We start from the raw sequence: 14,878 nt of genomic DNA on the forward strand, positions 1-14,878 counted from the left end.
TTGTGTAAAATGTTTTAATAGGCAAAAACGAATTAAGTGCAGTTTTAAGCTAGTTTCAGAGTCCTAATTGGTAGTGAACCTGAAGCTTTTGTGTGAGCTGGTCTTTAACTACCATATTGCCACCAACCTTTCTGTGTTTTCACAGAAATGACTTGTTTATAACACATAGAAAAGACTCAGAACACCTTTATCAATGCACTAAAATACTTAATTTCATAATACACATTCAGATTTCAGTTTAGAGAGTTTACAGTGTAGTAATGCTTTCCTAGGAATAGCAATGTCACAGAGTCACAGTCCATACCTACATGAAGTTAATCATGTTATAGTCTACTCTTATTGGAAAGCTAAGCATTTTCTGTTTTGTATATATAGGATGCAGGCTTTTTAATTAATCACAGGCTTACCTTCTCTCCAGGGTCACCTTTCGGCCCCTCCTCTCCCATGTCTCCCTGAAAGTGAAAGCAAAGCACACAGCACACATTTAACCACGTAATGCATCTCTAGTAGTTTTATTTCATCCACTATTATACACTGCTTCATGTTAAAATATAACCTCTCTGGCATTAGTTAGCAAATTAATTAGATGCTTGTCCATTAAAAGAGAAATTAAACAAACAAAATCACTTAAAAGCAAAGATATTTCTCAGCATTAGTTAAACATGACACTCTTTGTCCCTTCAATAGACTCGCAGATTAATGTCTGGACACAGTGCAGATCTGAGGCGGGATGGAATCTGCTCAATCACTGTAAGTTTGAAACTGTGTGGAAGTTTGACTTCATAAGATAAAATAGTCAAAAATTGATCTAAATGAGCAATTTCAGAAGGAAAGAGTGGTGATAACCTGTGGTTAAGGAAATGTTTGCCAACCGCAGCAAGTATGATCCCTGTTTGGATCAGCAGTGTAGTTGGGGCCATACACACGTATACGCCGTATGCTTACTTTTTTCCAGGGGAAGTTTGCTTTTAATGGCTTCTAAGGATCAACATTTGCGTATAACCTCGGTATACCCACATGTTTTGCTGCTTCAGAAGTCCATAATCTACTGATGTGTTAGCTTCCTTTTAACTGTATTGTATGCTGTTTTGTGAAATTGGATATTCTTTGTTGTAATTGGTGCATTATCACTTGAATTCTACCATTCCCAGTCCCTGACAACCGTTGTCACCGCTATCATCAACTGAGAGAATTTATGGCAGTGAGTGGAGTCACCCTCATATCAATATCAATATCAGGTAAATTTACAAAATTACAAAACAAAATATGTCAAATGTCCTGTAAAATAAGGAATCGTCCTGTAATTAAGGGAAAAATTAGTTCCGTATGAAATCCATACGCAATGCTGTTAGTCCCGTATTTTAGCGTCACACCCAAACTGCTGAGAATGTTTCACAAATCGAAAGAAATTGACCTGAAACACACACCTTTTGCGTGAGTTGTGTGAGATATCGGCTCTTGCTTTACACGGATGCTACAATTGACAGAAATGGCTAGTGGAAAGATCAGTGACTATCAGTGGACATCTTCTGTCATGTTTCTGTCAGAAGCAATATCATTTTGTCAAAATCACCTAGCATTCGAGTGCATGTTAAATGCACCTATTCATGACATGGCATAACATTTTACAGCATATGTCAGAGCTCGTTCTTTAAGAGAGGGGGGCATTTATTTTCTCTCTCTGTCTCCTCTCTCTCTATGTCTCTTTCGCTTGCTCTTTCTCTCTCCACCTCCTCTCGTCTCTCTCATATTCTCAGGAGGTGGGGAGGACCATCAGGTGGCGGAATGGCTGGAAGGGCAGCGTCTCCACTCCTGAGATGGGGTAGGGGGAGTAAGCCAGTCCGGATGGTGCCCCGCCCTGAATCAGGCAGTGGAGGAGAGAGAGACACGCACAGCCACTCAGTTTGATGTTCTGTTTGATTAAACTTTTTGTTCCTTTCCCGAACTGTTACAGGGATGTTCACACTGAACGCGTTTTTACATCCATCCACACTGTTTTTCAATGTTAAGCAGCGTCTCGTGCAAGAACGCATGTAAATATTGGTCATTCCTACAATTCTTTGACATTGAAGTCCCCATTACATAAACTTGTAAAAGTATGTTTTTTTTCCCCAAAAGTTTCAAAGCTGGAATGTCACCGAATTGAAGGAATAACCAATTTATGATATGCACAAAGCATTTTCTCTTTTTACTCACATTGAACCAATATATCAAATGAGAAGGTCTCGAGTGCTTTGGTTGTTCAGAATTCACATAATCCATCTAATCCCGGCCTGATTGCATTTTACACCAACATACTGGGAACAGATTTGGATTCAGATTTCATCTCTAGACACTTCACAGAGTCTCCTGATCATAAGCAAAATTAGAGGAAACGAAAATGGTTCCTTATCCATAGTCATCTAAAATCTGCCAGAACCAGATTCTGAGGAGTTTTCAAAGTTTGACTCTTCCAGTCCTTTACTTATCACAGTATTACTAAAATGAGGGCTTTAGGTGTAATATTGCTTCTATGTTGGTCTACAACAAATAGCTTTGGATATCCTGTACTGAAGCAAAAGAATAATGTCAAGTAAAATTAATGTACAGTCAACTGATCATTAAGGACAAATAAATCCCAACAGGGTGATCGGAAGCAGATTTTGAATCATTCTGGCATTTTTTTGTTTTGTTTTTAGTTTTTTGTGTGCGATAATGACCGATTGAGTATGCTGCTTATTACCTGGCTACTTACAAAATAACTAAATAAATTGTCATAAAATGGTCGATAAAATATCTTCTACGATTGACCAACCAGAATCAAGTTTTCCAGGGAGCCATTTTATCAATGATTCAGTTCATGCATTTATTATTTTACAACTACAGATTTAGGTGCCCAGCAAATCAACACATCAAGTATAAACTGGGAAAATAACAGCTAACTGTAAGAGTTAAAAAACATAGTTTTACCTTTTCACCCTGTTCACCTCTTTCACCCTGTAGGAAAAGAAATTAAGGGGTGTTAAAAAAACAGCGGTTAGAGCCTCCAGGATTAGGGTGTATTGAAGCCTCAAGCTAAGTGAGATCACATCTGGGGTTCAATTCACATTCAGTTAAGATATGAAGCTCATGTTACAGATGCCCATACTGCATGACCTCTAGAGTACTAAACAAGGAAAGCTATAAACATCATCTCACTTATATAAACTTTACACACCTTCAGACAAGCTCTAAGCTTAATACATACATCAAAAACACACCACATATTTGCATCAACCCACTTTTTATACAGTAGATCAAATAACATGGGTTGAAAAATTATCTACATTTCATGATATTGAATGACATGGTCACAGTTGACATTCTGATCCAAATGCACCTCTAATAATCTACTGATTTATGGGGAAAAAATGTAGCCACGATTTCCATGGAACTTGCAATGGGAATGGATATGTTTCCATGAGATATGAAATCGACCTAGTAATCTCACGAAATCATGCCACAAACCTGGGCGCCATGGATTCCATGTAATCCTGGCATACCCATATCTCCCTATGAATAACAGAACACACAGTGACCTATTCAGTGGGCCTATCTCACAGAGAGTCATATGAATTCTTACACATGCTTAGAAAAGTTCCCATAAACATTGGCAATGGGAATTAAATGTGTAGAATCAAAAACTCATAAAAGTACATACTTGCATGTACTGTATCTTTAATAACAACTCTTAACTACATCCCCAAAGCAATGCATTTTGGCATGTGCACTGTAAAAATGATAAGATACTTTTTGAAGCACTTTAGTGTTCCTCAGATTCCACGCTGGCAGAATCATCTGGAGGACATCTAGATACGGTTTATAAGAGCCTCAGCTATCTTATTTATGTATTCAAACAAATCAAACAAACGATTATTTCAAGTCTCTTGAAACCTTTCCCTTATAATGGGATTACCAAAGTAACCATTGACAGTCCTTGGAGTTCTTTAACGTTTTTGCAGGAACTAAGAATATGTTTCTCTGGCCATGTCCACATTAATCTGTTTTTAGTCCAATTTAGCAGAGAAAGCTTACTAAAACCTGCAAGTGTCTGTTACTAGTCCTAATGCTTTTAGGACTTTTTTTTATTTTATTTTGTGAATTACATGTTTCTATGTTGAACTCTCCAAACAGCATTTAAAGAAGAGACCCTGGTCTGCTCATAATTGAAGTGCACTGCATCTGACATCCATTTCATGAGACCTGGCATCCAACAGTTCGACCATTTAGGAGTCTGAGCCCTTTGTTGTTTCAAAAGTGAGTATTGCTTCCACCAGAAAATGGTCTTTCTCTGATTCCTATTACTGCATGTCCTGCCTCAGTTTTAATGCATTTCTAAATGCTTGTGAAGATTGCAAAGCTGGTGTTCATCAGTCTCCCTCACTCTACTAGATGAGCAACAATGAAATATTTTTTACAACACAACCTTTTTCTTATTACAGTGTGTTTACGTTTGGATGAAGTTTTGGCCTCACAGCTAGCATGCTTGGCCGAATTTCAAAACATGCACTCTTCATGATAAACTTGGGTGCTTTCACTCTGGCAGTTTAGTTCGAAACAGAGCACGGTTCGCATGAAAAATTGGTCACGTGAAGCTGTCATGCGGGTGTGCACTGCGGTACCGAACCCGAGACTACCTGTATGAGGTGGTCTGAGTTCGGTTGCAATGTAACTGTAGCACAATTCGTGTGAACGTGAAAGCAACTCGGACTCGGGTGCGCACTCGTTCAGGATGTAAAGTAACCTGCGCATGCGTTTTAGCCGATGACGACTATTTTAGACAACACGAGGATCCACACATTCCTTCTATAATTAATAATATTAGCTGGAAGGATGTTTGGTTAATCCCCTTTAAATATTGTATTAATAATAAAGTAAAACGTACACTTCAAACTTTTACATACCATCTCCCTGTTCCATCTTTAATCTCAAAATATAATGATATTAATGATTTATGTTGCTTTTGCAAAAGTGAGAAAGAGTTGTTGACTCATTTGTTTTTTGATTGTAAAGTTGTCAAAAGATTTTGGGTTGAACTGGCAGAATTTATCTTTAAGGTAGTGAAAGTTGACTACTATTTTACATTAAAGGATGTTATTTTGTTCTATGAAAACAAAAGTAACAAAGACTTAGAATACATTGTTAACCTTTTTATTTTAATGACAAAATATTATATATAAGCACAAATATATTAATTCATCCCCTATGATTAAAGTGTTTTCTTTTGAATTTGACTGCTGTATGTCTTCACTAAGAATGTTAAAATACAAAAAGTCCAAAGCCTGTATAAAATCCTATGACATCATTTTCAATTCACCTGTTACACTGTAATATCAATATATGTATAACTTATTAATGTGCTATGCATTTTGTTCTTCTTTTCTATATGCTAATAAAAAAAAAATAAAAAAAAGGATCCACACATTCCTGAAAGTCCCAAAAAGTAGTGACACCACAATGACATACAAGTACAATCAACACCATAAATACTGTCTGTCTATCTATCTATACGCCTTATCAATACTATACATACATACTATTATAGGTTATAAATATAGGGTATAATAGGAGATGACAGTGGCGATAACTTCAACTTGGACACGAGCGTGAGTAAGCGTGCAGTGTAAACAAAGATGCAAATAAATTCTTTGCAATCAGCTGTCTCCTCAAAAAACCCAGTTTGCGAGTAGCAGCAAGCCGCCTTCCCCTGGACATCTGATGTTCACCATGCGTGTTTATGATGATGTAAGATGAACACAAATGGACCGGGGTTCAATAGAATCAAGTGAGTGTGAAACCAACGTTGTAGGGAGCACCGGGAACAGTCGCCCTCAGAATCAGACCACAGCAAATGTGCCCAGTGTGAATGCCCCCTTAAAGGCATAAAATATTTAAGTTCAGAGCTCTAAACCAAGTAAATTACTTATGACTTTGTGGTTTCTCAATTGAAATCTGCCTTAATATTTTATTATTACAATGATACTAGTTTAATACTTCACGTAAATGATGTACGTTTGTGATGTGGCTTTGTGTAGTTCAATTTCGGATTAATAAATAGAAAGGAAGGTTTTATTCTTTTTGACACTGCCAGCTAAATACGGGGTGTTCTTAAAGCTTAAAGTCAACATGAAATAAATACTGACCATATTTACTTTCTTAATGCATGTTCTAGGACTTGTTGTGCAAGACTCATCGGTACACATTATTTCAAAGGGGAAAAAAGTTTGTTTTAGTAATCTTTGATCAAAATGTAATAACTTTACTTTTTTGATGGGTGCCACAAATAACTTTTTTTAACTTCTCTCTCTCTCCAACCGCTTGGCTCCATTCTGCTCTGTAACGTTTCACTTTTCACAATCCAATCAATTTATTGGATAAAATCAAGCCCAACTCCACATTTGTTTTAGCTCATAAATATATCAGATTACATAAGCAATTGTTTTCCTGTCGACTTTTAAGTAAAATATGAAGTTAAATGAAATGTTTAATATATATTGCATAAAAAAAAAAATCTGTTATCTTACCTTTATTCCATCAATTCCTGGAGTACCAGGTGGCCCAATAAAACCCTAAAAGTAGAAAAACAAAAAACAATTCAACACAAAGTACTGTAAAACATCTCTGTGACCAGTTCAGATCCCTCAATAAATACTTGAGTTGCCGTGTAGAGAAGCTAATTTGAAACTGCAGCTTACAAAATGACAAACTACTAATAATTTAAAGTTAATAATTTACAGATCCTCTAAGCTACTCTTTTGAACTACATTATTGAATCGATATGTAATTCTTCATGGCTAATTATTTGAAAAACAATGTCTGAACCAACTGATTCGCTCATTCAAAGCTATCAAATTACATCAAAGAACTTGGAATATAGCAGACACGTCAATCTGTCCACTTTTATTATACTTTTATGCTGCTTTTGTGTACTTTGTGGAAGTTTTAAAGCCTCAGCACCAATGCATTGAGTTCCACGAAACAAAGAAATTCATATATATAGTTTTTGGAATGACTTAAGGGTGAGTAAATGATGACAGAATCCTTAAATCTAGAAAGATTGCAACTTTTATTTACAGTAGTTACTCTCCAACTCTTTTAAATTGAAATTCCCAACTGTCTAGCACAATTACTTTAGCTGCAGGAAAAAGATCAAGTCCACTCCAAGGTGCAAACCTTTTCCATTGCTAAACTTCATAAGACACAGAAGTGTGAAATGATTTTCCTTCTGCCGAAATTTTGAGCAGTGCCTGAATAAACAATGTAACATTTCTAGAGCTGCAGGGAAGGTTTGGTATAGAATGTGGGTGCTAAGGCTTAAAAAGACAATTAGTCAGCACTATGTAAATAGAAGGCCCTGTTGCGTTTATACACGCTCAGTGTGCTTGTCTAGACATGAGGATATTCACTTTATTAGTGAAATTTAATTACCTTACACTCTCCACTTAATGACAGGAGTGTCGTGTAAAAGCTTTGCGGCTTTTTATCTCAAGACCTGATATTTTGAATGCATGACAAATGGGCCTTTTTATTAAATTATTTCTCAGCAAGACATTTGGAGAACTGATCTTATTTAAATTTCTTTATAAATATCATCCAAAAGGTCAGCCACAGGACACACCCATAAAAGGCCCTGAGGTGAGCCCAAATCGGGCCCCAATGCTTTGTGAGTCATGAACACATCAGTATATCATTGGTCCCAGTGTCCTGAGACAACTGTCTGCGGCTGTCAGTTCAAACAGAAAGCTTTTAATGAGATTACTTTGGAAAACACTGGCAGCTACCTGATGGCATGACAAAGTTAATCTGCCATTCGTGTAAGCCCTTGTGGGGCTCAGAGGTTTTGTGCTAATGCTCTGCTTTCTTCCTTTAAACAGTCATTCTCAAGTTATTCAAGGGAGATATTTTAGGTGATTGGGTGCATGCAAGGCAATTTTCCTCAAATATTGTCATTAGGGATTGTTCTAAACCCTTCACACCAAGTAAAGTTCATCAATTACCGGTAATTCAGCCTTAACTGCTTAATGTACAGACTCTATTCAAACATTTTGTATATAAATTCAGCCTTAAGTGTGCTATTTTTGGTTTTTGTACGGTTTACACACACACACACACACACACACACACACACACACACACACACACACACACACACACACACACACACACACACACACACACACACACACACACACATGTTGTGTTTCCATGTTTTATGGGGACTTTCCATAGACATAATGGTTTTTATACTGTACAAACTTTATATTCTATCCCCTAAACCTAACCCTACCCCTAAACCTAACCCTCACAGAAAACCTTCTGCATTTTTACATTTTCAAAAAACATAATTTAGTATGATTTATAAACTGTTTTCCTCATGGGGACCGACAAAATGTCCCCACAAGGTCAAAAATTTCGGGTTTTACTATCCTTATGGGGACATTTGGTCCCCACAAAGTGATAAATACACGCTCACACACACACACACACAAACACACACACACACACACACATACCAGTTGACAAACTTTAAGCAAATTACAGGTTTTCTCTTCTGAAAAAATTTACCAAAAATATTGATGACTCATTTTGGGTGTATGTACATTTCTGTCCAATACAATTCTCTCTACAATGAGAAACTAAAGCCTACTGGCTATTTAAAAAGAAAGACACACTCTTAAATAAGACCCAGCCAAAGTTCCTGTGTCAATAGAAAACACATGTCTTGTCATGAAAATTAGTGGCATCTTAAAGAATATAGTTTGAAAATCTCCCTTTGACTCCTGATAAAAATTTCATGATTTAAAATGCTGAATTGGGATCGGTCTTTACAGCCAGCCATTTAACCAGCTATACAATTTATACTGCAAAGACATTGTCGTGGAATGTGCAGCTTTTGCCAAAATAAAGAACCAAAAACCTAAGATGAACTCAAATTTAAACACAATTCTTTTGCTGCCTTGCACTGGTACTGTGTACTGATAAATGTGGAATCCTTTTGGCTTGGTATTCTACTCTGCAAAACATGAAAGAATTCCATGATTTATGCTAGTATGACAAGTATTTAAGGAAACAGTATGACAGAGAGGAAAAGGGTGAACCAGACCATATCCGACCTCACATCTTTTATTGTACCAGGACAAAACTACACTTCCTTCAGCCTGTGGTTTTCACCTGGCATTGATTTCTGATATCCATTTGTACTATTGGTTAAAATTCAATGAACGATCCATCTACCATTTCTGTTTGTTTATTACTGTAGATGCTTGGCTATGATTTGCACTCAATCCTAAACTTCTGCAGGCTATTAGCCTGTTTTAATTATCGAAAAGCATAAACTTCCTGTATACCACAGTTAACACTTCTGACACTTTTCTGTTAAAGCATTTGAAACAATGTGTGTTGTGAAAAGTGCCATACAAATAAAATTACTTGTCTTGACCTGACCTGACTCGACTTCTAGCAAATAATCCTTAAAGACATAATGTTTTTTTAATGGACACATGGTATTGAAGCCACAACAATGCAAAAGCCATTTAAATCACCTCATTACCAAATTGATGTGTTTCATGAATCTTTAGATTAACAATAATGATTCTGTGCAACAGAGGATGACTTTAACTGTACCTTTGCTCCTGGAGGGCCCTCAGGTCCCTGAATAGGAAAAAAATAAGACAAAATAAGGAATTAAGACTTGCACCCAAATGCACCCTAGGCTCAAGGGCTTGAACAACTTGCTTGAATCTATGCCTCTGCCGAGGCCCTAGGGATTTTTGACAAAGTACCCCATTTCAATAACACTCTTTGTTCTGTACTATTTCTGCTGAATAACCATTATGACTTTAATGAGGCCTGGATTAAGAAAACTATTTGTGATAATATTCTTATATCAGTTTTCTTTGGCAATGTTAGCACACTGTGATATCTAAATATATGAATCAGAGCACAACCAAGAAAGGCAAAGGCTGTTGGAATGCATCATTATACCTAGATCCAAAAAGAAAAGCCACTGCCTTGTCTACTTGCTTCAAGCATCAACCAAAATCTTATTTGGCATATGTGCACTGGCAGGCCAAGTCTTATGTAGATTGCCAGTCAAATCTCCTCCTGGTTAGCAAAGCAGAGCTTTCCAGATAACTGAACTTATTATATAAAAAGCATAAAAGAAAGCAGAAAGCTTAGAACACTTTGAAGCCCTACAGTAGGTTTACACAGTGGCCTCAGAAATCTGGCCTGGTGAAAAATGTGGAACAGAGACACAAGGTGCATTAGCTGTGGCAGGGCACCATGCTACCTTACTATGCTGTCATCGCACACACATAGTTCCAAAAACATTGGAATATTCTGCCTTGGCTGGAAGTGCACTTGGCTCATCACAGCAGTATTCACCGCATGGGATCCAAGAGCTCTTCGGATCATGCACTGGCACAAGCCAGCAAAGGGTTTAGGTTTGGATAATTTGCATCAGCAGTGAACCCCTGCTGGTAGATTGTGTAACTACACCAGCTGGGGGCAAAAATCCAGTTTGTCTGTTGATGGCCATTTAAATGTAGCTATGTACTCTGATGAAATACATGTTTTAGTAAGCAACATATACATTACAAAAAATGATTTTCATCAGTAACTGCAATTACTCATGCACTGGCTAGATAGTCACAACTGAAGTGCTTGGGACTTTGTATATTCTCATGGTGCCATCAGCAAATCAGCATTGTCAGGATGTCATTTTCCTGCAGGTTCAGAATTATAAATCACACTGCATTTACAGCTCAGGGGACTGGCTCAATAAAATGTTTAGTTTGTTGGAACTGAGTGCCCATGATGCAAAGATGGCAACATCCAGACCATTTACTTCCAGGGCTTTATGCCCCAGCATGGCAACTCAATGGCAGTTGCTGGCTGATGTATAAAGCCCCGGAATTACAAAATCTGAATGAATTGGAATGCTAACAGATATATTTCTCAAGGTAACTTAGAACACTTTGTGCACAAGTAGCACTGGTTTCTATAATAAAAAATTCAAATAAATAAAAGTTGGTCCTCTTTACAACCAACAGGATGAATCATTGTGTAACCTGCAAGTGTTCAAGACATGCTTTGGGAAACATGTCCACAGACATTATATTACTGACCATATTCCAATCAATTAACTTTAACGAACTTGTCCCAGGCCTCTGTAAACCTCTCTTGATTGTAGAGGCATTATGAAGGAAATCACCATCATTATGATAGACTGCAGCCTTCAATAATGACAAATCATTCATATATTATAGTCTGTCTCTGTGGCTAGTCAGGTACAAACGATTTTAAGTAGAACTTCAAGCATCATAATATGTAGGCTACTGGTATAATAATAGTACTGAAAATTACTAATAGATTGAATATAAAGTGTTTTGGAGAGATTGTTGCTGGATTTTAATGTATTTTTCAGGTGCTGTCAAGGTTGTTTATAAGGATTTCTTCAAGTTCCATTCCAAACTCTTTATTTTTAAAACCTCTCAATAGCTTCATAGACAGGCATTCCTTTGAATACATCTTCAAATTTGCAATCTAAAGCCACAAATAATTATTATACTTCAAAGCTATGCCAAATTAGATTTTAATCAATATTTTCTAACAACTTTCAAACCTGGACCAACAAACATCAAAGACCACAGGAACAATTATACAAGAATTCTTACCTTTGCTTAATTGAATGTTTATAAGGTAATTGACATTTCTTTGGCATTACAACATTTTATATATATACTGTATATATATATATATATATATATATATATATATATATATATATATATATATATATATATATATATATTACAAATTAAGTTTTTTTTTTTTTAGGATATTACTTTATATAATGTAAATCTTTTAGCTAAAGAACATTTATAACTAGAAATATGAAATATATTTAGTTAATTACTTATAATGGTTTGAATGGTTCAAACTCCTCAGTAATTAAGCAACCTTCTATTATGTTATACTCCATAGCATTCACTACGATCACAAAATTCTGGCCTGTTAATAATACCTAGAATATCAAAACCCACAAAAGGAGGGAGATCGTTTTCTTATTTGGCTCCTAAACTATGGAATAGTCTTCCTAGCAGTGTATGGGACTCAGAAACACTCTCTCAGTTTAAGGGTGGTTTTCACCAATAAGGAATAAATTAAGCAGAGTTTAGACCTAATCCAGGGTTTGTTGATCAAAGTTTTGTTTTAATTTGAGTGGTGTTACACCACTTAATTGTAATACTTTTAACCCGTGATTAAAAAGGTCACCTGCGATACAGTTTGTCCACCGAGATGGATTCTGAATTTAGCAGCTGTAGATAGTTAGTACAAAGGTCCGATCAAGGAGGTTAAGAAAATGTCACAGCAGCGGGTACAGTGTCACAAGCTTTAAAATATGTCATCATAAATTAAGAAAAAAGGACCACACGGGTCCTCGGCTCGACCGCTTCCCCTCGTCAGCACCACTATTGTGGCCAGAAATTAACAGCCCAGGCTGCCGACTGAAACAAGTATAAGAGAGGAGGGGAGCAATAAAGATCACCTGTTGCTTGTAACCATTCCAGTTAAATGCCGAAATGACTCTTTATTACTCTCGCTTCTCCTTGAGAGATCCGTCTGTGTCTGGTGTCTCTGCGTGTTAAGGATGGGGATGCGGGTAATCGAGATGAGCTACCGCACTCGCACACCGATTTTGAAAGTACACATTGCGGCCAACGGCCCAACATTTCGTAACATAATAAACATAAATAATATGATAGATGTCTCTTAGAGTGCTGACTGCACATCCACAGTTCGTTTACCTAGTCATTCATGATTAATTGTCGGTCCATTTTTTTATTTAAACCACCTAAGCTGCAATTTTTACAATTCTAAAGTATTGGAGCAACAGGATTAAAGTTAATACAGATTAACTGTAAAATTTAAATCGGGATCAAATTGATGGTTGAAATGTAACCCTGATTATTTTTAAACAAGGTTTAAGTCTGGTGCAACAAAATTATCAGATAAACCTTGATTTAATCTAAATTTAAGATTAATCCTTGTTGGTGCAACCCACCCTAAGTAGACTAAAGACTAATCTCTTCATCCAAACATACACGGAATGTTTCCCTCATCTCAAATACGCCATTAGTCTGGGCTGCTGTAGCCAAAAACACCTCTCATATTTTATAACCCTGCTATAAAGAGAATGGCATCTACTACGCTAATATTATGCAATTTTTTTCCCTGTCTTAACCTCAGGACACATATCCCGAGATTATCAGAACCTGACAGATCCAGCTCCGGTCCTGCTCAATGTCTGATTCCACCACTATGTGTCACTGAGTGATGACTACTAACTGCAGGCTATGCCAGTCATAAATCACTTCAGTCTTCAGTCCAACCATAAATGGTTTACTTCACAGGCCATTGCCTGAACCTTGGACGTAGGTTGGACTTCACTGGAAATGAACTGCCAGAAATCTTCCAGCCGGACTGTGATGCACCTCACTGACCTCTGTCTGCATCATCTTGGTCATAGGCTGGACTACACTCTCTCTTAAAATGGAATACAGACAATAAATTAACTGCCAAAAAAACGCTTCATCAGCCAAATAACAGGACACTTCCATGTTCAATTCGAGATGGACGTCCAAAATTGTCATTTGTTTTACAGTTCATACAAAATCCTTTATTTTAAATATTGGCCATCAACATTTACTCAGTTTACTAATTTAAAGCAGAACTTGTATTACACATAGATATCTAATATTGGCATTATATTAATGCATTTTAGCCAGAGGGGAACTGTTCCCACAGTTAAGCCTAGATTCCCCCTAATTTTATTTTTCTCCATTAATTACATCTTATAGAGTTTTGTGTTCCTTGCCACAGTTGCCTTTGGCTTACTCACTGGGGGACTAAAAATAATATATGTATATACTGTATATACAGTATGTATTTTTAAGGCATAATCTACAATAATCTTTATTTATTTATAATTTTTTTTATTTTGTTATATAAAACCACACAATGAAGACTTTAACACATTACAGACATTACAGCAGGGCTGGATTAACCATATGGACAATTGGGCATGTGTCCAAATGCAACACATCCAGAGGGGCACCACACAACAGTATTTTTTAAACTGCCTTTGTCAATTTAAGATTTGAATGGTAATTAATGACATCCGATGACATATAAAACTATCCGAGATTTAAATACAGATGGATAGATGATTTGGTTTTCTAAGCTGTCAAGCAACACCTCCATGAAGTAAACTTTGTGTTTCATAGGACACAGTCAGTTGGTCTGTTCTACACACAAAACTCTTGTAATTCTTGTAACAAAGAATCTTGTAATTTCCTCCAGAGATCTTGTGTCACTGATGATTCTAAATAGATTTCTTCAAATATGTCCTTCCCTCCATACTCTGAGAGGTTAACATCTCCCAGACCAAATGCAACCAAGATTTACTTTATTAGCTACTGACAACCCACACAGTGGGAAGTCTCATTTTGCATCTTATATGACTGTAATAATGCCAAATAACCTCCCTGCTAACAAGACACATCAATCCTCTAATTACTTGATTATATCTCAAAGGTTTAATTTGCTCTCTTTAAATACATGTTTCTTACACATGGAGAAATATTCAAATTTGTATTTTTATTTATGTATTATTATTGTAATTTTTTTTTTAGGCTTGAGGTTACATTCATAACTTAAGGTGTTTACTATCCAAGGTGGTACAGTAAAATATTTCCCTTAATTTCTGATTTTGATTCTGACCTGTTTTTACCTCATAAGTGTTAGTTCATGGGCCCATTACAAGGTTTGAATTTTACTGACTCAGCCCCATCTC

The 14,878-nt window shown here is 36.5% G+C and overlaps 1 protein-coding gene across 1 annotated transcript in view; it reads right to left on the reverse strand.

Moving 5' to 3' along the window:
• LOC127650458 (collagen alpha-1(XXV) chain) overlaps positions 1–14,878 on the reverse strand; it is an 82,536-nt gene that overhangs the window by 36,006 nt on the left and 31,652 nt on the right. Inside the window, exons 7-10 of the mRNA XM_052135908.1 lie at positions 9,643–9,669; positions 6,543–6,587; positions 2,950–2,976; positions 408–452 (exon numbers count right to left, since the gene is read on the reverse strand). Of these exons, the coding sequence (XP_051991868.1) occupies positions 408–452; positions 2,950–2,976; positions 6,543–6,587; positions 9,643–9,669 (144 nt within the window). The remainder of the gene's footprint in view (positions 1–407; positions 453–2,949; positions 2,977–6,542; positions 6,588–9,642; positions 9,670–14,878) is intronic.

Source organism: Xyrauchen texanus, chromosome 1, assembly GCF_025860055.1.
Source record: "Xyrauchen texanus isolate HMW12.3.18 chromosome 1, RBS_HiC_50CHRs, whole genome shotgun sequence".
Lineage (NCBI taxonomy): Eukaryota > Metazoa > Chordata > Actinopteri > Cypriniformes > Catostomidae > Xyrauchen > Xyrauchen texanus.